The 24,568-nt window shown below is 36.5% G+C and overlaps 2 protein-coding genes across 13 annotated transcripts in view; one reads left to right on the top strand and one right to left on the bottom strand.

Annotated features, from left to right (window-relative positions):
* The window catches only part of PRPF40A (pre-mRNA processing factor 40A), a 53,468-nt gene extending 38,292 nt beyond the window's left edge, over window positions 1-15,176 (top strand). For 5 of the 9 annotated variants that reach the window (XM_037027844.1, XM_037027843.1, XM_037027841.1 and 2 more), the window contains 12 exons: window positions 773-923; window positions 1,910-2,043; window positions 7,144-7,258; window positions 7,429-7,520; window positions 7,615-7,731; window positions 8,233-8,370; window positions 8,691-8,786; window positions 10,673-10,759; window positions 10,844-10,940; window positions 11,025-11,086; window positions 11,909-12,043; window positions 13,607-15,176. In XM_037027844.1, coding sequence (XP_036883739.1) covers window positions 773-923; window positions 1,910-2,043; window positions 7,144-7,258; window positions 7,429-7,520; window positions 7,615-7,731; window positions 8,233-8,370; window positions 8,691-8,786; window positions 10,673-10,759; window positions 10,844-10,940; window positions 11,025-11,086; window positions 11,909-12,043; window positions 13,607-13,699 — 1,317 coding nt within the window. In that variant the 3' untranslated portion in view covers window positions 13,700-15,176. Of the gene's footprint in view, window positions 1-772; window positions 924-1,909; window positions 2,044-7,143; window positions 7,259-7,416; window positions 7,521-7,614; window positions 7,732-8,232; window positions 8,371-8,690; window positions 8,787-10,672; window positions 10,760-10,843; window positions 10,941-11,024; window positions 11,087-11,908; window positions 12,044-13,606 lie in introns of all 9 variants that reach the window. The other 4 variants (XM_037027842.1, XM_037027840.1, XM_037027838.1 and 1 more) reach the window with 1 other exon arrangement.
* Window positions 15,177-19,736: 4,560 nt separating this feature from the next.
* FMNL2 (formin like 2) overlaps window positions 19,737-24,568 on the bottom strand; it is a 294,350-nt gene continuing 289,518 nt past the window's right edge. For 2 of the 4 annotated variants that reach the window (XM_037027832.1, XM_037027835.1), the window contains one exon: window positions 19,737-21,805. In XM_037027832.1, coding sequence (XP_036883727.1) covers window positions 21,696-21,805 — 110 coding nt within the window. In that variant the 3' untranslated portion in view covers window positions 19,737-21,695. Of the gene's footprint in view, window positions 21,806-23,621; window positions 23,716-24,568 lie in introns of all 4 variants that reach the window. The other 2 variants (XM_037027833.1, XM_037027834.1) reach the window with 2 other exon arrangements.

Raw genomic sequence — 24,568 nt, 5'->3', positions numbered from 1 at the left:
TAATTCATTCTTACTGGTATTTATAGCTAGAACAAGGTGTTTCTTCATTCTGATTCATAGTTATTTTATAACATGTTCATTTTTGTTGCTTGTTTATCCAGTTTATATGTTGCAGCAGATCTGTTTATTAGAAGTTAGGTTTAAAATTGAACAGCTCCTATAAGTACTGAAGTGGACGTAGTAAGTACAGGTTTATCTATTGCTTGAATTGTCTTTAGTTGGCTGTTTTGTGCCTGCTTTGAGAGATAAGATAGTGTTTTTGCTAAACACTGCTTTTGTTTACAATTCTTTTGTAAGAAGGGCAATACTATATAATGGTTTCCACTAAAATGTACTTACAGGGTAGTATTTTAAAGTACCTCATAACAATTATACGCACTAAATTTTGTATTATCTATTCTTAAGGAGACTTACAGATATGTATTATTAACAGACATTTTATTTACCTGCAAGTGAAGATCTTAGCATTTATTCATTGTATGATTTGTTTGCAGTAACTTTAGTATTTTAGACCATGCCTACAGTGCATAGTTTTAGGAAGAGACATTTTGTTTTCCAGATTCTGGCTTTAGAAGAGAGGTGAAAAAATTAAAGGTAGGTACCAAGCCAAGAAATTAGGCTAGAGCACTGGAAAGGTAAATAATGTTGACATTCAAAGTAAATGGGTAACATTTAAAATTTGGTCATCAGTTAAAATACAAAGAAACCTTTCCTAATTGCAGTTCAAGTATTTCTTTGCACTTCAAAACATGTATTTATACTTCTGATTTAGGAACAAGCAAAGCAGTTGCGAAAAAGAAATTGGGAAGCCTTAAAAAACATACTTGACAACATGGCTAACGTAACATACTCTACTACTTGGTCAGAAGCCCAGCAGTATCTCATGGATAATCCAACTTTTGCGGAAGATGAGGAATTACAGAGTAAGCATAATAATTAAATGGAGAAACAGTTTTTAACACGTTGTCAAACAGCAAGGGAATCTCACATTTTTTATGAGACAACTAAATTTTATACAACTGTTCATTCATTTCTGAAAAAGTGTTTTGTTTCTTTTTTTTAAAAGATTTTATTTATTTAGTTTTTGAGAGGGGAAGGGAAGGAGAAAAAGAGGGAAGGAAACATCGATATGTGGTTGCCACTTGAGCACCCCGTGCTGGGGACTCACTTGGCCCACAACCCAGGCGCGTGTCCTGACTGGGAATCCAACCAGCAACCCTGTGGTTCACAGGCCGACATTCAGTCCACTGAGCCACATCAGCCAGGGCTGACGAAATTGGGTACTTCTAATTGTTTTGTGATCTGTGACAAACTATTTTTCCAGAAGTGTGAAGTTAGCTTTATCAGATAATCTTTGAAATATGTTTATCATTGGTTAAATTTGAAATTGTCTGTGTGACTTGGTAAGAACCAAATTGCCACATTTTATTCATGCTGTCATCTTGAGATAATGGCTTTAGAGATTTGCAAAATGCGTAGAATGTATTAGCATTATATTCCATTAAGCTTCTCCAAATTCTCTTTTTTTTAACTATCTAGTTGTTGTTTAAATTGCATTTTTCTTGATTACCTCTCTGAATACCCTGCTTCAGGAAGTTTGGGACAGGGCCTAGAACTTTACACTTTGCAAAGCTCCTTGGGTAATTCTGATATTACTGACAAATTTTATCATCATAATTTATTTTCACTAGTTGTATCATGTGCAGTGTCTTTGTTTCATTCTCAGGTGCAAAGTTTCTTTTGGTGAGGTTTTTTTTTTTAAATTTTCTTAAATTTTTCCCATTTAGATAATTATGAGTCATATTTGAGTTTAAATATAAGTATTTTGGAAAGGTGAGTTTGACATTTATAGGGAATTAATACAAATAATTAAATGACATTTTAATTTTTTAACTGAAAAAAACTTTAGACATGGATAAAGAAGATGCATTAATTTGCTTTGAAGAGCATATCCGGGCTTTAGAAAAGGAAGAAGAAGAAGAAAAACAGAAGAGTTTGCTGAGAGAACGGAGACGGCAGCGTAAAAATAGAGAATCTTTTCAGGTATTTAAAATTTTCTTTTCTAGCTTAATTTTATAATATGGTTAATGAACTTCAACAATGCTGTAAACAACTTTAAAGCACCTGATCCCAGATCACTGATGTGGACTTTGTGAAGTATTCATACACATTTAAGTTCTACAATTAGTTATGACCTCACTGAGGAAAAGCAGCCATTTTAATCCAGGGGAATATAGAAGACTATAGCAGATTTGGTATTTAAAGAGCAGATTGATAGATGAGGTTTTACTTGGGTAAGAGAAATGGGATGAGGGAAGGCTGAAAACAAAATATGCGTGATGAGTCATTAGTATTAGTTGGTTTTTAGGCTCTAGAGAATTGTAGGGAATGCTTATGGTATAGGTTGGGGGGTGGGACATAATTCTAAAATGTTACACATAAGAAAGAGTTGAAGCACATGTCTGTTATATGGGCTAATGTTTCTTTTTCACCTCCAAGTACCACTTTTTATTCACTCAGTAATGGAGAGTATCATGGACCAGTGAATTATAATGATAGCAGTTAGCATTAATTGATTATTTACTACTTATACATCCTAAATTTAAATCTCTTGATTTTTATGACAGCCTTGTATTATAAGAGTAGGTAATATTTTTGTTATGTCTACTTAGATAAGGAAATGATCAGGGAGAGGGGAAGTGACTTGCTCAAATTCAGCTACTGAATAGTGGAAACAAAACTTGAATCTACACACTCTTAATTACAGAGTCTCTTCCATTAAACAGTGTATTAGGATAAATGCTAAGTTACAGTAGCTTAAACAAGTTTATTTCTTAAAATAACAGCTAGTTGGTTTAGGGTAGGGCACATTGCTATACCCTAAGATGGTGGTTCTCAAAACTTGGTACTTTCATGACAATCATCTAGCATACTCTTTGAAAAACTTGGACCACCACGCCCAAGGTCACTGACCATCTTAAATATCACAGCCGTTGCCTCTTGCATGCCCCCTACTGGGGGACCTGGCCCACAACCCAGACATGTGCCCTGATTGGGAATTGAATTGGCAACTCTGGTTCCAAGGCTGGCACTCATTCCACTGAGCTACACCAGCCAGGGCTCAAAGTAGAAATTTTAAGCTTTTTTACAGCTTTAAAACACTAACATCTGATATAATTAGAAATCACATTCATATCTCAAAAATTTTTTGAGTATGGCTTCTTATTAAAAAACAAAACAAAACACTTTATCCCTTTAGAAGTGGAAACACAGTCCAGGCCAAACAGTATTGGTCTCTGCGTCTTTCCTGTGGTGGTGCTGGCCGCTATGGTGAGGTGTCTGCAAGCCTTCCTGGGGTTTCCAGGCCAGATTTCCACTTCCACTTGGTAAAGCAATGCAATATCACCTCAGTTTCACATCTAAAGCTCTAGAACTTAAATTTCCACTTTATAGGATGCCACTGCTTTTTAAAGCATTGATTATTAAATATATTGTGGAAAATACTTTAGACAGCTATTATAAAAATATTACTCTTCACACACATATATACATACCCCTAATAGCACCCACACCCCAAAATACCTTGACAAGAGTGTTATCAGTCAGATAAGAAAAAAATCTCGGTGTTGGGTTTAGTCCCCCCTCAGGTACGTGAGGCTGCTGAATCTGTGATGTGAGAGTCTGGGACGAGCTTTGTCTCTTTCCTCGCCATCACTACCACTCCGCTTTTCCATCCGTATAGAACTTGCCAAGTAAATTAAAAGGGCATTTCTTTTAAAATCTAATGGTACAGAATTTCTACTCCTTAATACTAAGGCTGAGAGTTTATTCACATGGCCGTAACCAGCTGAAAGAAAGGGAGAGAACCTAGATTTAATAAGCAGGAAGAAGGGGAAAACAGACTTTCAGAAGGCTGGTTAATACTCTTCTGCAACCAGTGATTGAGCTAATGTCTGTTATTAAAGATGTTTTGCAGTAGTTTAAAATGAGACCAGTATGAGAAAATAATAAAAAAATAAGGAAATCTGTGTCACACAGACAAGTACAATATATCGTGTCAGTACTGGGACTGGAGAATGTGTAGAAGAAACCCTAACGTAAGGGCCACATGGGTCTTCTAGGTAAGCCTAAAATATGGCTTTAAATCAGACTGGTAAATATCTGGCTTGGACTCTGATTACTGTTTTGATGTAACTGGTGTTAGCATGTTATATTGGTTTTGCTTCAGGTATTCAGCTCGGTAAATTTCCTGTGTCATATTACCTGTCAAAAGATATATTTAGAAAGTTCAGTAAAATAAGTTAGAAAACTGATCAGGGATGAAAAGAACATTGTCGTTAATAATGGTTATGATGGTGTCTGTCATTTTATTGAGTATTCATTTGCCAGTCAGATAAGAACAAATATTTGTGACATCTATGACTAGGAATATATGATTTTTTTAAAGTCTTAAAACTGCGTTTTGAATTTCTATCAAGAGTGGAAAGGAGTGATTGGGGACTTTAAAGGAGAACCAGGGGGATGCATATTGTCTCAGAAGCCAAGGTGGAGCTTTAAGATAGAGCGGTGGTCTTCAAAGCTTGGCAGATAAAATAGCATCAGAGTCACCTGTGGAGTGGGGAGTTACAGAAATGGATATTCTCAACCTCCACACCAGACCTACTGAATCTCATTCTGGGGGTGGGGTCCCACAGTCTGATTTTCACCCATCTTTCTTCTTTGAGAAACTGCTGAGGTAGAGGAACCCACCAAAGGTAGCAAATGTTAAGAATTTGAAATAAGACCAAAAGAATATTTATAGGTGTAGCATTTAAGGTGTTTCGTAATTGTTCGTATGGTAGGGAACATTAAAGGGTAAAGGTAAATAGAAGTAAAATCAGACCTTTCTTGAAGACATTTGATGGGGAAGTTCAAATAAGTTCAGTGTTAAGAGAATGGCTTTTCTTTTTTTTTTTTTAAAGATTTTATTTATTTATTTATTTATTTATCTTTTTAGAAGGGAAGGAGAGGGAGAGAAACATCAATGTATGGTTGCCTTTCATGCATCCCCTGCTGGGAGTTGGCCTGCAGGGAACCAGCCTGCAACCCAGGCATGTGCCCTGACTGGGAATCAAACTGGGATCCTCTGGTTCGCAGGCCTGCGCTCAATCCACTGAGCTACACCAGCCAGGGAAAGAGAATGGCTTTTCTTGAGTAAGATAAATCAGTCGAGAGAATGAAGAAAATTGAGTGATAGAGTTCTCTCTCATAAAACAAAATCTTAGAAGGTTTGGAATTCAAGCATATATATGTTAACAGGTATATTATGAACAACACACAAGGAGACAGAAGGAAGGAAATGAGGGGGGAAATATATTAAATTGACTCTGAGGCAGTGAATGCCAAGGTTTGGGAGCCTCCCTTCTAAATGTCAGGCTCGGACATCATTGAAGCAACTTGCCTTCTCTGCCGTAAAGTACTGGCTCCTGCTGCATACTCCAAGATGGGGTTAGTAAATAAAAGCAGTAGAACCATACAGTTTTAGCATAATGGTTTTAAACCTGAATTCATGTCAAAGTCATAAAGTCATTTACTTTAAAAAGTAAAATTACAAATACCCAGTTTTAAATCAGAATGTAAAAAAATTTTTTCAGGTGATTGTAATTTCCCCTCAGGTTAGGGATTCACTTCTGAAATGGACTCAATATCAAAATTTTATGACTCTTCAGATCTTAGCATCCTGAAAGTGAAACAGATACTAGCAGAGCAGGTATAATAGAGTGAGGTGGATTCTAAGACCCTAGAGAGCATCATTGAAGATGATTTCTAAGCTATTTTAGGCAATCAGAAGAGGGAACAAGTGAAGAAAGTTGTGATCACACAACAGGGGTTGGTTTAATATATGGATTCCATTTACGTTGTAGGAAGGATGGGAACAAAAGGATAGGTAATAAACTGGAGAAAAAATATTGGAAGTGTAAGACTGTATGGACATGCTTATTCTTGTTTGAAGAGAAGTGGAGTTACAGATGTCCAGTTGTTACTCATGACAGTGCTATACAATAAATTTTGTCCACCACATAACTGATTTTAATTTCTTGTTAATTTTCAATTAATTAATTTTACTAATTTTTTATTTTGCCCAATATGTCCCAAATATTATCATTTTAACATGCATTCAGTATTTTTTAAATGGATATTTTGGGATAATCTTCAAAATCTTTGTGTGCTACAAACACTGATTACACATCTGAGTTCCAGCTAGCCACATTTCATGTACTTAAAAGCTACATTTAACCAGTGGCTACCATATTGAACATTGCAGGGTTAGGAATTTTAGGAGCAAAATTGGGGTTATTGTTCTTTAGGAATATTTGTTTGTAGGATTAAATTCCCTAAGGGTTTGGGAGGCCAGGAAATGTGGAAATTATGAAGTACTGAAGTCCTAATATGTTGCCCTGATAATCTATAAGTAGTGTAAAAGAATAAAGAAGGGAAATTGAAATAATAAGCATGCAGAGATTTAGAACTTTGTAATAGTAATATGGAAAGAATAGGTTTTGAAATCAGATAACAGGTTCAAGTCCTCATTCCCCAAAATTCTGTGTATATATTACTTTGGTAAAATTATGTGTCTTCCTCTTAAGAGGTCCACATTTGTCAAGAAAATTAAATAAAAAATAAAAACACCTAGAACATATCAGGCACCATGTTAAAGACAAGTATATTTTATGAGTCATGTATACACATTCTTTAGCATCATCAATTGAAATAGATAATATTCAGTATTTTTAGTTTACTTTTACCATTGTATCTTTTTTGAAACTGGAAGTGATGTTCTGTCTTACACTACAGTAAACCGGAGCCTGGAAAGTTAATGTAATAGCTTTTCAAAGGTCCTTTTCTTTGAAGTACAAAACACTTTTTTTTTTTTTTTTTTTTTTGCCTAAAAGCAGATTTTACTTTATCAAGGAACCACCTTAATGTTTGCATTTTATACATATTGGAGATGATAGCATTGGTAGAAGAATTTTAAATATTGCTGCATTTTTAATGTCTGTGTTCATGGTACACTGGTATTTTTCTAATGTCCTTAGAGATGACTTGAATAGTATGGGGTTTGTTGTTATTTCTTATTATTGTTAATGGTCCTTAATTTTCCAGATATTTTTAGATGAACTGCATGAACATGGACAACTGCATTCTATGTCATCTTGGATGGAATTGTATCCAACAATTAGTTCTGACATTAGATTCACTAATATGCTTGGTCAGCCGGGTGAGATTCTTTTCTTTCCTAACTTAATAGTTATGATAGTAGATGGAATGAGCCAGGAGGTTGTGTTGGAAAATGGGAGGGAGGGGCACTTTATTTTGTTTTATAAACAAAAAAATAATTGCAGCTCTTTAGTTAGAGCTAGCTTTTGACTTCTTTAGTTTTTTCATTAGGATCAACTGCACTTGACCTTTTCAAGTTTTATGTTGAGGATCTTAAAGCACGTTATCATGATGAGAAGAAGATAATAAAAGACATTCTAAAGGTAAATTGTACACTGTTAATCTGTGGTACATTTAAAAAATTTTGTGTTCTTTTGATATGTGTTATTAACAATATTTTTGGTTCTTTTTTTTTAGGATAAAGGATTTGTAGTTGAAGTAAATACTACTTTTGAAGACTTTGTGGCAGTAATCAGTTCAACTAAAAGATCAACCACATTAGATGCTGGAAATATTAAGTTGGCTTTTAATAGTGTAAGTTGTCTTTACTGTCATGAACAATAGTACAGTTCTTAAGTATTCAGCCAAAAGTACTTCGGTTGTAAGATACTGGAATAAGGGAATATGAGCAGGATTTCATACGGTAGTAGACCTCTTTCAGGGTAAGGTAAAAGAAAATAATATATTTAGATGATGGGCTGATGTTAACCTTTCTTTGCTCAAATTAATTGCCGTTGTAAATTGCATCTTAACTTATAAATAATGGAGAATACCTAAAAGTAATGAGCCCTGGCTGGTGTAGTTCAGTTGGTTGAGTATGTCCCACAAAGTGAGAGATCACCAGTTTGATTCTTAGTGTACACGCCTGGGTTGCAGGTTTGGTCCCCTGTCAGGGCATGTGTGGGAGACAACCAGTTGATGTTTCTCTACCTTTCTCGCTTCCTTACCCTGGCTCTAAAAATAAAATCTTAATAGTAACAATGAATTGTTTCAACTAAAAAAATTATTGTAACTGATTAACTGATCTTCTAAAAGTTACTAGAAAAGGCAGAAGCCCGTGAACGTGAAAGAGAAAAAGAGGAGGCTCGAAAGATGAAACGAAAAGAGTCTGCATTTAAGAGTATGTTGAAACAAGCTACTCCTCCAATAGAGTTGGATGCTGTCTGGGAAGACGTATGTATATTTGAAAATTTTTCCTAATGAATTGTTTTCTTTACAATTGAAAATAATATCCCTTTCAGTTCCTTTCATTTTGTAGCCACAAAAATAAGCTGAAGTTATTTGTACAGCATATTAGATACATTAAGACTGGATTAAAAGTATAAAGTCAGCTATGACTCTACATTTAGAAATATTTGTTAAAAATACTGTGGATTTCAGAGTAAAGAAAGTAATATAATAGACCTTGAGGGGAATAAGCTGTCACGTTTTTCACTTTTTTAGTCATATATTCTTGCCATTAATATATTTATTGCATATCTGAATTTTTTCAGATCCGGGAGAGATTTGTAAAAGAGCCAGCATTTGAGGACATAACTCTAGAGTCTGAAAGAAAACGAATATTTAAAGACTTTATGCATGTACTTGAGGTAATTTTAGTATTCTCATTACTGTCTGAAATACAAATCATAAAAATTAAGGAATTCAGAACAAAAGTATGCTACTTAAATGACACTGCTTTTATGCAAATGTAGTTACCTGGGATACTTAAGGTATTTTTTCCTTTTAAATAGAAACTGCTTGTAAGTGAAACAAATAAAACTTGCAATGGGATATAAAGATTGTGGAGACTATTCACGTGTTTCATATTTTTACATTGTTTTAGAAATTCAACTTAGCAGCTGTATCAACTGACCAGTAAACCTAAAGAAAACTTAAAAACTGATTTCTATCTGCTTTACAAGATTCTACTTGTACATTTAAAATATACTACATAGATGTATTTCAGGGGCGATCTGAGAAATAGTGAAATAAGTTTTGTTATAATAATGATAAAATTGCAAATTACTTTATTAGCTGAATAAGGGTATTTTGTTGATTTCAGATAGGCACTTGTATATAGTAAATATTTGATGCATGTGTGGGCCAGGCGCTGCTTAATTGTTAGACAAATATTACACATATGAATGCAATCCTGAGAACAATGCTATGAAGATGAGTAAACGGAGGCAAAGAGATTTATAGGAAGGGATTCCAACACAGGCTTTTTGACTCCAGAGTCAATACTTTTAACAAACATGCTAAACCGATAGATAAACTGATACTTTACAATCTGAAAACTGGCACATATTTATTATAGTGTTGCATAGATATTGGGCATAGCAGGTCACTTACATTGACTTGAGTGTTTCATTGTATTTATTATTGTTCTTAATGAATATCAATGTTGACAAGTTTTGCTCTGTTAATATACGCACATGTACTCTGTATTAGTTTCCCAGCTGCCTCTAGATCTTTCCTACTCAAAGTGTTTTCGACTAGCATTGTCTGTAGTAACTGACGAATGCAAAGCCTCAGACCCCATCAGCAGAATTCCTGTATAAGAATCATCATTTTAACAAGATTCATTTTCCCCTAATTCAAGAATCTTCCATCAAAGTTTGTTCATGATCTGTGCTGGGGGTAAAGTGGTGAGGTCATAAATGGAGATAGAGATGGTAGCATAGGGAAAGGCTGAACCTATTGGGTTTGGGAACCCAATATTCTGGGCCTAGAGGTAGAAAAGGAAAAATTAGCAGTCACATAAAATGAGAGTCCCTCCTAAGCCAGATTTTCTATTTCCACTAGTTGTAAACTGAAGCAAAATTTATTTTCAAAGCTATAGATCTGTTGGGGGCAAGGACTTTTTCCTGCAGCATGTTTTCATTCCTGCTAGCTGGATAATTGTTTTATTAGTAAGAATTAAAATCCAGAGAGAGCACTTTTTCTGATTTCATGTGGGGTTAGAGTGCCTATAGATGGATGTCTTAAGTTTGACTCAGAAGGGAATGCTCGTTGTGTGAAAAGAAACAGTAGATTATATATTCATTCTGAAACCAACCTTCATTTATTAGTTAAAGGACAGTCCTGACTGAGACAGTTCTTTATCTTGGTGTGGAGCTGTGAGAAAAAACATCTCTGAATGCAATGGTATTTAATTGTTTTTGAAAGCAGTGTAACTTTTCTGTAAACTACACCTTCCTGGAGTGTATCAGTTATCCCTACTAACCCACATCCTTCTCATTCCTACAAAAAGTACTTTATTAATATTTTTACATTGTTGTATTTAGATATCTAAATGATGGTTAAGGCTCAGAAGAAAACATTTTAAGTGATTATAATTCCTTACACAGTTTCAAAGGAGTACATCCTAAATATGCAAAATGGGATTTTACTCTAAGAACTTATTTGTATAGCTTTTAAAACTTACTTATTTATGATCTGCTCTCTAAAGTAAATGTAAACTTCTGAGTATTTTCTTTCTTTGCTCCTATAGCATGAATGTCAACATCATCATTCAAAGAACAAGAAACATTCTAAGAAATCCAAAAAACACCACAGGAAACGTTCCCGCTCTCGATCTGTAAGGAAGTTTATTGGATGGCACTCTGAGTGTATTGAAACATTTATTAGCATCATTATGACTAAAATTATGTGTGTTGTTTAGGGGTCAGATTCAGATGATGACGACAGCCATACAAAGAAAAAAAGACAACGATCAGAGTCTCGTTCTGCTTCAGAACATTCTTCTAGTGCTGAGTCTGGTAAGTGTATCTTTTAACGTGATTCAAATCATTGACACTTGGATGTCCTCAAATTCTGACACTTTTCCTTTTCATGCTGCTTAGAGAGAAGTTACAAGAAGTCAAAAAAACATAAGAAAAAAAGCAAGAAGAGGAGACACAAATCTGTAAGCAGGTTTTTAATTTTTATACAATGCTTTTGCCTTCAACTCTTCTGGGGGCAGTAGACCGTTTTCTGTCTAGTACTGTGCGGTCCAGCACAGTGTGTACATGGACACCTGAATCCAAGAGCTTTACAGCTGATCTTTGTCTTAATCGTCCATAAAAATCTTGGTGAGCTTTGGGGAAAAAATATATATGCCCACAATATTAACATTCTCACTCTGTTTTTTTTAAGTAATCTTAGAAGAAAACACAAGTCTTTATGTTTTATGTATGTGTTCATAGCTGTTCTTGAGAACCAGTTTACCTTAGGTACACCTTGAAGTCTTGTTCAAAATGTAAGGTCGTGGATGTTACCTCAGACCTGCTGAAGGAGATTTTTTTTCATGCTGCTGACTTGAACTTATGCATACCTAATGAAGGACCGCTTGTTTGGGCACTGACATTACATTTGGAATACCTTCTGGTACTCAGTAGCAAATTTGAGGAATTTTATTATACAGCAATCAACCTATTATGTGATTGAGCTGATCACAGCATCTTATGTTCATAATAAGTAATCTTTTATTGGGTTTGTGGAAATGTGCCTTCATCCGTAACTTAGTGAAGCTCTTTTAGTAGGTGTGTGTTACTCTTACCAGAATGTCATCCTTTCTGTAGGAATGGGCCACTGCCCCCTTGAATCTTGGAATTGTCAGAATCTTTGAGCTTAACACTTTAAATTTCACCACTGTGAATACGTTCTTTGTTATTTGTGGCTTTTCCTAAATCCTACCTATATGGGCATTTGTCTTTGTCAATTGCGAACTTTTTTTTTATTTACACAGGATTCTCCAGAGTCAGATGCTGAGCGAGAGAAGGATAAAAAAGACAAAGACCGGGAAAGTGAGAAAGACAGAACTAGACAAAGATCTGAATCAAAACACAAATCACCTAAGAAAAAGACTGGAAAGGATTCTTCTGTAAGTAGAATTTTTATAATATAGAAATGGAGACTATAATTAAAACTATGGTGGTGTTTAAAGAAAAGACTTTTTTTCAGATCTACTACCATTAAAGAAAACAATGGAAATTCAGTTAACTACAAAATACTTTTCTAATGTGTGCATCCATAAATAACCCAATTGGAGTATCCTAAATTCTTTAAAAAACTAACATAGCACACTCCGTAGCTATTATTTTGACTCACTAAGAAAGGAGGATACAGTCTTCTGCGTTGTACATTCTCACTAAGAAGTGCTAGTGCACATTTCCTACCTTATTTTTTAAGGAATAGAACATTTTTTAAAAGATTTTATTTATTTATCTTAAGAGGGGAAGGGAAGGAGAGAAATACCAATGTATGGTTGCCTCTCGTGCATCCCCTGCTGGGAACTGGCCTGCAACCCAGGCATGTGCCCTGACTGGGAATCGAACTGCGATCGTGTAGTTCGCAGGCCCATGCTCAATCCACTGAGCTATGCCAGTCAGGGCCGGAATATAAAATTTGAGAGACTCAAATCAGGGTTCTTCTCCAGACATTCACGGTTGTATTTGTTACTAAGTCTGGTTTCAAAAGCGTAACATTCCAGTAACTGTTGGGAATAATCAGTGGGAGGAGAGGTAAGGGCAAATGGATAGGATGGGACTGTAACCAAAAGTTAATATTTTAATATCAAATTATGTGATTAGTCCTTATTTTCCCATATGTGTGTGTGTAAACACGTGTGAATGACAGTACAATAGCACAGATCTTCTTGGCCTTGCCATTCCTCCCACAAATGCTGTGAGCTTAGCAAGGACTGTGCCTTGGAATTACCAGTGGAGAGTTTATACCAGGCAGAGAAGCCCTGGCCCGCCCTCTGTGTGTTCTGGTAGAGTTGCAGGGGGCGGGGGGGGGGGGGCGTTAAATGCCATACTGCTGAGTCTGGTGCACATCCTTGGTGGAAAATGAGTATGTCCTCTATACCTACGAACAGCTCAATGCTTCCTTCTTTCTTATATTAGGTTTAAATGAAATTCCCGAAGGGAAAGAGGATAGGTGAACTATATCATACACTTTTCAAAGATTGTTTCTCACAAATAATGCATTACTGTTTTTGTTTGAATTTTTTCTTCACCCTAAAAACTGTGCTGCTCATAAATCTTGAATGTTTGTACTAAGCATACTTTTTTCTAATATAAAGCACTCATAGGACAACTTAGAATCTGCAAAATTAGCAAGAAATACAGTGCTTAGGAGATGAACACCTGGCTTCCATTAAATGAAAAGAGTATGTTTCTTAAGAAACTGGTATATATCATTGTCCCCGATTTATATGTTAATGTTTACTAAAAACCTCATTCTAAATTCAGGATCTCTCCCAATATAACCAAGGTATATACTTAACGCAACCCACTGGTAGGCTTTGGGGAAAGAAGTAGTAAGTCATTAAACTATGGTGATGTAGATTTGGATTGTCCCCTGCCCGCCAAAAGTTCCTTACTACGCAGCCTTACCTTTTGAGTACTAACATGAAATGTAATTGTGTTCAATGTTTTTCCAGGGTAACTGGGATACTTCTGGCAGTGAACTGAGTGAAGGGGAATTGGAAAAGCGCAGAAGGACCCTTTTGGAGCAACTGGATGATGATCAATAAATTATACCAAATATATGTTTACAGTATGATTTAAAGTCTAATTCAGACCAAGGACTCTATTTTATGTTCAATTGAAATAACACTGGGTTTTAATTATATCACAGGAAAAAAAGTGCATTTAAGTATTGTTATTGTGGACTTTATAAAAGCAAAGGAAACTGAAATTAACTTTTGATTCTGTATCAAGAATCATATTTTCATATGGTCATAACTGTTTTTCTGTGACCCTTTCATAGGGCACTGCAGGATGGATTAAAGGTGGCAATTTACTAATAACTGCAGACGTCTCTACTTTGTTCTAAAGTCTAAGTCATTAAGATGATTTGATTAACTTTATGGAAGTTGGATTTTGAAAATGAAAGTTTTTTTGATATTTAGTTGTACCAAAAAAGCACCAGCAACTGATAAACTACTTTTTTTGTGCACTACCCAACTGGTTGGAGCTAATCTGATCTTTCATGGTGAACCCAGAAATAGGTGTTCTTAATGGAAACATGGTAGACCCTTAACTACAGCGGTGCCTGTGAACACTGCTATAATAAAGCCACCATTATTTTTTATGAAACATCTGAATACATTTTAAAAGGCTATTGTGAGGGCATTATTTTGAGGTGATGTTTTAAACATTAACATCAAGTCAAATTGTAGATTAGTTTAAATATATTGCCTTAAGGACCTACTAAAGAATGTGCCACCAAACTAAGTGATAGTTGCAATATCATTGTCTAAAACAAAAATCAATGTTGACTTAAACATTTTCTTTAGCAATTGTCTCTTTTTTTTTTTAATTCGATCTTTCTCTTGCTTTTTTCATTGAGGAAGTCTTTTATCTTCCCTATTCACTGAGAAGTATTGACTTCGTGGTACACATTCTAAAGCATTTCTGATTTGAATATTTTTGTACATTTTTATCAATTATTAAACCTTCTCTTCTAGCGTGTACTAGTATTTATTTCTACATAAACTGTGCTCAGCTCTTTAAAAAAAACTGTATGATCATTTAAAGATAAACTAAATCCCTGAAATTTTGCTTCCTCTTACCCACCCACATAGCTAAGCCACTTTCCTTTTTTAATACAATCAGTGCCGTTGAGGCCCCTATATTTGTTTTTGATCTGTGAATTTCTGCAGAATACTTCAGAGAGGCCGTGGTTTGAGCTAGAATACTTTTTACATGCTAACTTTTAAAGGTTGGTAATGTAAATTTATACTATATTCCTTCAGTGCAGGATTTTTTTTTTAAATAGGAAATTTTAGCACATAGTCTTTGGTTTACCTTAGGTTTTTTTTGTTGTTTTGGACACTTTGAGCAATCCTATTTCAAGTTGGGACTTAAAAGAACAAAATGTTCGTTCTATTTTTTCTTCGGCACACTAATGAATTTGAAAAGTGGGACTGAGCAGGATGACTCTTTTCCCATCCTTCCTCCCTGTTTCAATTAAATCTACCCACTATTGAAAACTTTAAAAAAAAAAAAGGTGGGAGGGGTGGGTAGGGAGGTTTCTCAGCTTCTTGCTTTTCTGATGTGAAATATGATATGACTTTGTAGAAAGTGAGAACCATTATTTTTAGAAAATGTGAAGTAATCAAGTTGCTTGCTTGAGTCCCCTATTGTATATTAGAACCAAAACATAACTACTTAAACAGGGACTCACCTACACTTAATTTTCAGAGGTCCCATTGTAATATTGCCAATCATGTCTAACATATGACATGGAAGTCAGTGGTAAAATCTTTAAAATAATTATATGATACTGGCAGAAATACTAGTGATGTTTCACGAGAGAATTTAGAATCTGTAAAATGTTTTAATTCTATGAATGATGATTTTTTAAGTACAACTTCAAAGTTTTGATTTTTCTATTTAAATAAAAAACTATTGATGTGTTTTAGCATGTCCTCAAAATAAATTTCTGTACTTCTTACACTGTCTTATCACCACCTCAAATCCCTATAGGACAATACAAATTCAAGTTTCCCTATAGCTCACCTATGAAAATTATTTGACCTAAAACAAAACTGGTGAACAAGTTACAACTCAAAATACAACATTCTTGTTATAAAAGATGTTATTAACATGGCTATTATAATATAATCCTTGTCTAGCACCCTTCAATGATCCCGTCAAATGAGATTTAGTTGCCAGAAAGATACTGTCCAATCTGAAGGCACAGGTGATGGGAATAATCTAAATATTTTTAACCAATTAGATTAAAGATTTAAGTTTCAGACTCTTCCTACGAGAACATGTTTCAAAGGTTCTCTTATCAGAGAACAAAGTACATTTACTCTGGTAATAACTAAAATGTTTTAAATTGCTGATTCCATTAGAATTGAACAGATGTTGAAACAGTTTGAACAAATGTGTTCAGACAGGAAAGCATGCTTATTTTCAGATAAGGGGATTGTCTACTTTTCAAGTAAGTCTCAGATGTACATAAATGTTGAGGGTTCATCTTCCCTCATTATCATTAATAAGAATTACTAGGTTAAATTCACTAATACATTTAATTTCACAATTATCAGTCAAAATAGCAACTTCAAATACCTGATGTTTCTATTGTCTCTGGTCTATAATTCCTATGTGGGAAAATTGAATTTGTATGAAAAGTTAATTTAGTCAATCAAGTGTGAGGTATTCATTGCACTTTTGCCAAGTATATTTAAATAGCTTACCACTTTCAAATTTTTAAAAAGGCCCACTTTTTTTAAACATAGTGATGGCATTTTGTTATTATTACCTAAGAGTAGCTTCACCGTATAGATTATTCATGTTTCTCAACAGTAAAAATACTTCTCATGCCTCCCGATAGGTCTGAATGTGATCAGAGTATCACAGCTCTTTTGATTCTTGCTAATTGAGCCTCGTAATACTATAAAATGAAAAGTATTTGTAAGGCCTAGAGCAAGGCGATCTTAATTCACAATGGTAGAGCAAAGGAAATAAACATTCCTCAGACATCTCTGTACATTTCCTGGAAACAATGTAAGTTTTCATTCAGTTACCAAAGGGCTTTTTCAAAGGGCTTTTTGTCCTGTGTTAAGAAGCACTAGCCTTAGATGACTCTGGTTTTCTTCCACTGTTAAGGGTCAACTGAGTGCCGACTAGGCAGCCACTTTTATTTTTACATCCAAAAGGGGGTGTCCCTTTTATACACAGACCTTTTTTAACCCTAGATGCTATTTAGGAGAGAGAACAATGTCCAATCAGATGGTACCCTGGGAAGAGAAGTGAATGCTGTTTTTAAAATGTATAGGCTATTAAGCATATTATATAATTTAAAAGCAAAAAGCACAAAATTCCTTACATCTTAAATCTGAGACTTTTCCCAAAGGAAAAGTATCTCAGGAGGTAGAATTTTAATTCTTTTGCGTTCTCTAGGTAAAACCACTGATTTCACGTAACTTTTATGAAATTGTTTTAGTAGGTTTATAGTAAAAGGCTCATAATCTATCTCTTTGTCTACTTCTGGTATAACCAGTCTAATAATTCTTACCTTCCTTATTAATTCTTACCTTGCTCTAAGTTGTCAATTATTTTGACTTCATTAGTCTAGTTCCTATTTGTTTTCATTCACTGCTGTATTCTTGGCTTAGAACAGTGCCTGGCACACAGTAGGCCATCTGCTGAATGAATGTAAAACATTAGTTGACAGGTACTAAAGGGCTTGAAAAAGTATCGTAGTAAACCACACTAACCCACGACTACAGCCACGTGCATAACTGAAGGGCACTGAGGTGGTTGTGCCTTACTTACCATCACTTCAGGAAAATTCAAAAGCTTATTTGAATATGTAACTTCCACGTGTTTTTTTAATAGGAAAGGAAACCCCTTGATGATTTGAAATACATCTTTGTTGTAACTATTCATTTAGTACACAACAGTAGTTCAAAAGTAATTTGAGAAATTAACAATCAGCTAGATCAGAATTGGTCTTTAAAAGCCCTAAGGGACACAATAGCAAACTTCCTATTAAAAACACAAGCTAAGAACTAACCATTTCAGGCTGATTTTGACAGAGGGATGAATAGTGGTAATGTGGTAGGCATTCAGATGTTAGTGGAGCTGACGCAGTGATGAGGTGGGAAGTGAGATTTTGCTGCAATTACCACCCTCCCCCCAGTCCTCCATTTTATGTAGCTTGTCTGCCTGGCCTGAATTCTTTAATTGCAGTAGATTATCTACACTCTTTGTTTTACTTTTTATTTTGTTACAGTTGACATACATTATTAGTTTCAGGTGTGTACCCCAGTGATTAAATGTTGTGTAAACTTACTATATAAAAACTACTTTTGTGACACAGCAGGATCTAATTCAAAGCCATCTCATTGTTAGTGATTGGTAATTGACTGAACGGGTCATCGCTTTGGGGTCAGGTTGATGTTTGCATTTCAGGGCCACTGGCTAAACTCCCTCAACCCCAGTTTTCAGTCACGGACTATGAAACAAAACACTTGCCCACTCACATCAGATTTAAAATAGGCCATTTCTTGATGCCCTTCTTTTATGCTAACCCGTGGGGTATCTCAATGTGCTATTTATAAACATTCTTTTTCCGGTCCTTCCTGCAAACTTTTTTGGTAGGTGTTGGTCTCGTGCCTTCTACCTACCTCCCTCGACTAAACTTAAGACTTGTTCTGAAAGGTGAATCATTGGAGAACGAAGTTTCTGTGTAATTACCAGATTTTATCTTCTATTTATATACTGTTCTGATATAAAGAAATTCAGTTATATAAAATTAGACCTTTTGTAAATAAACGTAATTTATTAGAAAAATGGCATCTGCTAAATAAGTTGTCTCTGCCAGCTTTTACCTTGCGCACCCCTCACGCAGCAGCTGTGTTGTGAGATGCTAGATGCCCACCCTCCGTTTTCTCAGTGTGGTACCTGCTTTTCTCTGTAAAAAGATCAAAAAAAGTGTATTAATAGTTTCTAATGCATTTGTTTTTTGCTTCAAATTTTTTCCTCTTGGAAATAGATGGGGTATTAGGCTTAAATGAAATGGAAAACTAGTAATACGTTTTGAATGAACTGGGAGGACAGTATATTCATCTTTGCAGACATGTTTGATCAAATTTAGGAACCATGTATTAGGGCTAAGAAGAGTTTATCAAATATTGAAATCAGTAGGTATGTGAATTATTAAGTTACTATTATAAAAACATGTCTTTTATAGTAATACAGTACAAAGTTAGATAATTCTACAAAATCCAGTGTGTTGAACCAGCAAGGCCCATTCTGTGCAGAGCAGTGCTGAGTCTGCAGTTGTTGATCTGAATGGATGGGGACTTAGACTTGGGAGTGAGGGGCTTAGTTCTGGATCATTGGTAAACATCTTAAACAAGGGATGCAGTTGGTATATAATGGCCCTTAAATCTAACCATCTCTGCCTTATTTGAACTTACTGTAGTTTGGGTTTGAATACATTCTGAATTTGTGGAATATTAAAAACATTACTTCTTTTACCATGAAGCACTTTGCCCTGGTACAAAACAAACTAGAGATTCTGACTAACTGCAGAATTGATCCCTCCCCATAAGGTAAAGCTTCAGCTACCTTATTGGTGCAGTAAAAAGAGTGCCGAATTGGGAGCAAAGACCTAATGGAACAATTTCTTAAAAGACTAAACCCCTCTAAAGTGTTTTTAAGCCATTTATACAGTATTCTAAAATACTAAATTTCCTTACTTCCCTAAAAAATATACTGAAAACAGTATACTAAATTTATCTGATGACTTGGGAGTATCATTACAGTGATAAGGGGAAAGTATAAATTAGTAAGTTTAATTGTCGGAGGTGTATCTCCCTCACGACCATGTCGGAGGTGTATCTCCCTCACGACCAATATCTATTTGGTTACTTCATTCCATACAGCAAGTGGTCAAGAGTTTGCATGAGAAGGGATTTTAGTAAAAGTTTACCACACAGATTAGGATTCTGAGTCTAAGCACCAAAACACACCTGTTTATAGAAGATAGAGGCTATTACAGAAAACTGGCAAAACCCCTAAAGCATACCATTGAAAGACTACAACATATTACAGGATAGTAGTGTAAATAGTTTATTTGTTCATATGCCATGAAAAGACCAGAAAAGTAACATGAGCTGCTTTTATAAAACATTCTAATATGGTAAGAAGCAAGCCTGTTAATAGACAAACAGAAAAGAACATGCCAACATTATTGTCTACTTACAGATTAATAAATAGCAAGTATTTTAACATGCCCATTTGCACTGCGCTTTGGAAAACAGCTGCTTTCGGTAAAGGACCAACAGTTTGTATTGTGTATCTCATGGTTGACTTGCTTTATCAAAATGAACATTGAGTCAACAAAGACAAAATCTTGGCATGTTCTTTTTAAAGTACACATTCATGAAAATTTGCTGGCAGGTGACAGTTTAAAAGCAATCTTTGTAAATGGGTATGCTAATGTAAAATGTAACTGACCCCTAAACTGTCCTTGTAGTTAAATATATATATTAAAAAAAACTATAAGTTAAAATAACATTCAGATTGTATAGCATAGGCTGATGCATTTTTAAACAATATTTACAATATTACCCAGCGGCTTAGGTGGGAATTAAAGAGAAGTGTAAAAACCATAAAAAACTGCACCAATTTTATAGCAAAATATCTGTACATTTAAAAAGAGGTCATATATAACTACACATTATCCAAGGAAAACGGACCTTCACCAAGGAGTTCACATAAGCACAACATAAAATAAATTCAGTGGTTAAATACTATACAGTAAACTTTACAATTAATATATTGATGTAATGTACCAAGAAGGTAAGCCAGAAGCAGAATGTATATTATGGAAAGTACAAATTCGCTTCAGTCCAGTTTTTGACTTTGGAATGGATCAAGTGCCCTGCCAGAGAGGAAGGAAGCAACTGGCTTGGCTGGCCATTGAGTCCCATTACATACCATTTATAAACAGTCCCAACGTGAATATTTGAGCAATTCCCTATAAAGTAGTCTGGGAAATAGAAGTTCTTAGCTTTGATACATGATGCCAAATATGTCTTCTCCAATTTACAAAAGGAAGGAGGGGGAAAAACAACCGATTGTCAGGAGAGTAAGGCCAGGCTACTAACACTACTCTGCTCACAGGAGGATTCCTGAATACTTGTGGACAGGGAACCTCTTCCTGGCTAGCAAGGCACTGAATTCTGTTCTCAGGTTTGACCCATAATGGTCCTCAGAAATCCTAATACTGATTACTGACATGTTCATTTTAGTGCTAATTAATAAATACATTTGTGTTATTTTTTTAAAGCTGCCCCTAGCTGAAGAACACAGTATGGCAAGTAAGTTTTAGGCATTTGTATGCCATCATACTCCTGCAGTCGTAAGGTGAGTCTCCCAGGGAGGGAGGGCATGGTACTCTAGCACAGAAGTAGCAGAATCTGAAAGGAGGCTACTGGCTGGGCAACTTCTGTGCTGCTATAATTGCATCCTCTTTGTACTTTGCTGGGCCTTGGTTATGGACAGGAGTTTATCATGTGACTTTTGCCTCCTCCTTCCATGTTGCAAGCCCTTAAAAATACAAAGTTGATGGGAATGGCTGAAACACAAAATTAATTCCTTAAAAGACACCTCAGCAAAGGAAGCCCACAGCAGATGCATTCTTGTTATTTACAACTTACTGGGAAACCACGGTAGGCCGTCATGGGACAATCACAATGGCAGGTAATACTTATAATAGCAAATTTACAATCTGATTAAAAAGTTAATAACATACCAATGTAAAAAGATACTTAAATCAAATCCTATTGCTTTGATTAATCTGAGCAGGTACTTCCACTTTTAGGCACTTGTTAACAAAGGTTGGAAGGAGAGCCCATCATTTTCAAATTCCTATGTGTTTGCTAAATCTGAGCCCTTGGAATATTTGATCTATGTTCAAGGCTGCAGTTAAATGGTAGCACATAAAGTTCCTGTGGACGGTTTCTTTCCTGCACACTCTCTATTCACAGTCAGGCCTCAGGTTCACATGGTTATTTCGGCACCATTAACAGAACGCAAGTTCTGATCATCGAAGCGCCGCCTGACACTCCTCCTCACCGCATCGGCTCGTCTGTAGGGTTGGTTTCTAAGATCTGTGAAGAGGAGAGCACCAGTGAGTGAACAGCCCGTCTAAGCAAGACAAAGACCAGCTGGCAGCCAATCAAAGCAGCTTGTGCTGAAGAGTCTGCTAATAGGCCCTCCAAACCCACTGAGTGTTGGAGCCAAAGTCATGTCAAAACATGATGTAATACTGCTGGGATTCTGGAACTTTTAGGAAAATATACAGGAGAGGAGATTCTTCTGTCACTGGCCAGAGAGTTTAGCTGAAACCTTATTTTGAAACGTTTCATCAATGGGGAATCCAATCCCTATGGCTTCAGTGTTTGGGTTCTTTCTTTCTTTCTGGAAACCTAAATGTAAACTATAATACAATGAATTTTAAGCTGCAAAACTAATAAAACCAACTGCCCTGTCTCTCTGAAGTTTTAATCAAGGAAGGAACCTATGCTTAGCAGACATAGATTCCATTATTTTTATTCTATTAATATTAGCTCAGTTTTTAATTTGTGAATTAGAAATATAGTTCTCAATTAACTACTCCATAAAAGGAATCACTAAGTCAAAATAATAACCCATTCCTGAACATTTCTTTCCGCCACCCAACAGTTTTGTTTTTCATTAAAGGGGAGAAGTTTGACGGGCCCCTTCTGCATTCCCCAATTGGAAACGCACAGCAAGATGCCTAACATTTTTAAAAAATGCCTTGTTGAATGAATGAATCAACCACTGCATACCAGTTCAAGGAGGCATTATTCTGGAGAGACAGAGTGGGACAAATGAGGACTATTGTCTAGGTAAAAAGCACTCAAGTATGAGGCGTGCAATGATGAGTAAGGCAGGCAGCCCAGCCGGCAGGTAGCCCCTTTGGCAGAGTCAGGGCACAGTGACAACATAAAGCAGGCTTCACACTTCTTCCCCTTGTTCTGTTTAATTAGTATACATCTCCCTTTCATTAACTTAGTACTTCGGATTTCTATTGGGGAACATTCTACCTTTAGAAAGGGAAACAAAAGCAACAGACTTAAGCCAGACTCGATCTTTTTTGTCCCTTCACCTACTCAGTGGGATTGAAAATGGAACTGATGGGCCATACCTGGCTCACAAAATGTTTGGCCTCGACTTACATTTTTAATTATAGTTTCCTGATATTTAAATTGGCGATTAACATAAAAATTAGGGTTTCTGACTTCTGTTGGAAAACGGGGGGACCTGGCAGTACTGGGCCCAAACTCCTACCTTACAAAAAGAAGCCAGAGCTGAGTGTGAGGGAGAGCGGGGGCTCTTTCCGCAGGTTCAGCACGGTCCTCCCCAGCCCCCGACTCAGTGGGACTGGTGGCCCTGCCCTGCCCCTGCATTCCAACCAAGTATTGTTTTGCCTGCCCTAATCCTCTGGAGACTGCTTCCTGGCCCGGGGTGGCACGGGAAGGTCAGAACTCTGCTTCTGGCTAAGGATACGCAGTGACCTGCATCTCTGGGATTCCTGAGACTTCTAAGCAATTAATTTTAAAGGTCCTTATCTTTATCTGTGTTCCCTGGCCAGGACTTCCTCTCAATTTCTTCACATAAAAATGGGTTAAGTGAATAACTCAAAGGCTGAGAAGAGGGTAATCCTAGCACCCAAAGCAATTACAATAATCAGCAACAACCCCTGCCCAAGCCATCGCACTTGAGAACGTGGAAGCAGGCCAGGAAGAGTCCGACAGAGAGGCTCAGCCTCACATCACTGAATGTGAGGCACAGAGACCTCTCCCTGGTCAGACTCTCACCAGTTATCACCCTCGGCCATAGATGGAAACCACTGATTTGCATACAGAGAGAGGAGGAAGCTAAGTAAAAAGTGATGCTTGCCAGCTCTGTGTATCCTCCACCACCGGTGTGCTAGAAGAAATCCTTACCCTCGAGTGAACATTTGGAAATTTAGTGATATTATTCTTCTTTAAAGCTAAACAGAAAAAAAAACAAAAACACAAAATGATGGTTAAATAAAAATGGGATGAAAATGAAAAGCAATTCAACTTAGTGCGTAATATTCCCGGGCATGTTAGCCAACAGAGCAAGAGAGTGGGAGGCCATCACTACAAGAGCCGTTAGCCAAAACGGGGGAGATGAGGTGTCTTCCCATCCAGTTCGCGGACCACCCAGATCCAAGCTGCTTTGAAGTCTGGCTCCAGAATGATAGACAGTTAAACACTTGCCAATAGATAACAGTTTCTAGCCTTGTTAATGAGCACTGGTGGGTAAGCACATTGCAGAGCAGGCAACAACACATGCACACCCTTTGATACCTTCAGAAACAAGGAAACATACACAAGTGCAATTACAGGAGAGCTAATGCCACACAACGAACATACACCCAGTTCCATGTCGACCTCAGCATGGCAATCTCCTACTAGAATACGTGCGGCCCGGCCACCGGTCTAACCAACGGCGCTGCAGAGAGCTCTGCTCCTTATCTGGGCATCCGGATCTAAGCCCAGGCAGTCACTTCTTGGGAAAATTTGATTTTTTTTTTTATTCTAAGAGCAGTGGCATTTCCCAATGAGAAGTGTGTGTGATTCCTGTTTCTGGTGCCACTGCCCCGACTGAAGGAGCAGGTCCAGGCACGACCTCATCGCAGACGGACACCCAGGTCTGACATGGAACCCAGTGAAGAAGCAGGAATGAGGCAAGATGGTAAGGGGCTCCTAAGCCTTGATTTCATTTGCTGCTTAACAGCCCAAGTCCAACAGGGAATTGCTGAGCAGTGGATCGCTTACACAGGCTTCTGGGTTGGAAGGGCTCCCTGTTTGAAGCTT

Source organism: Sturnira hondurensis, unplaced genomic scaffold (assembly GCF_014824575.4).
Source record: "Sturnira hondurensis isolate 20B ecotype Veracruz unplaced genomic scaffold, ASM1482457v3 Scaffold0019428, whole genome shotgun sequence".
Classification (NCBI taxonomy): domain Eukaryota; kingdom Metazoa; phylum Chordata; class Mammalia; order Chiroptera; family Phyllostomidae; genus Sturnira; species Sturnira hondurensis.
This window is presented reverse-complemented; position numbering and strand designations above follow the sequence as displayed.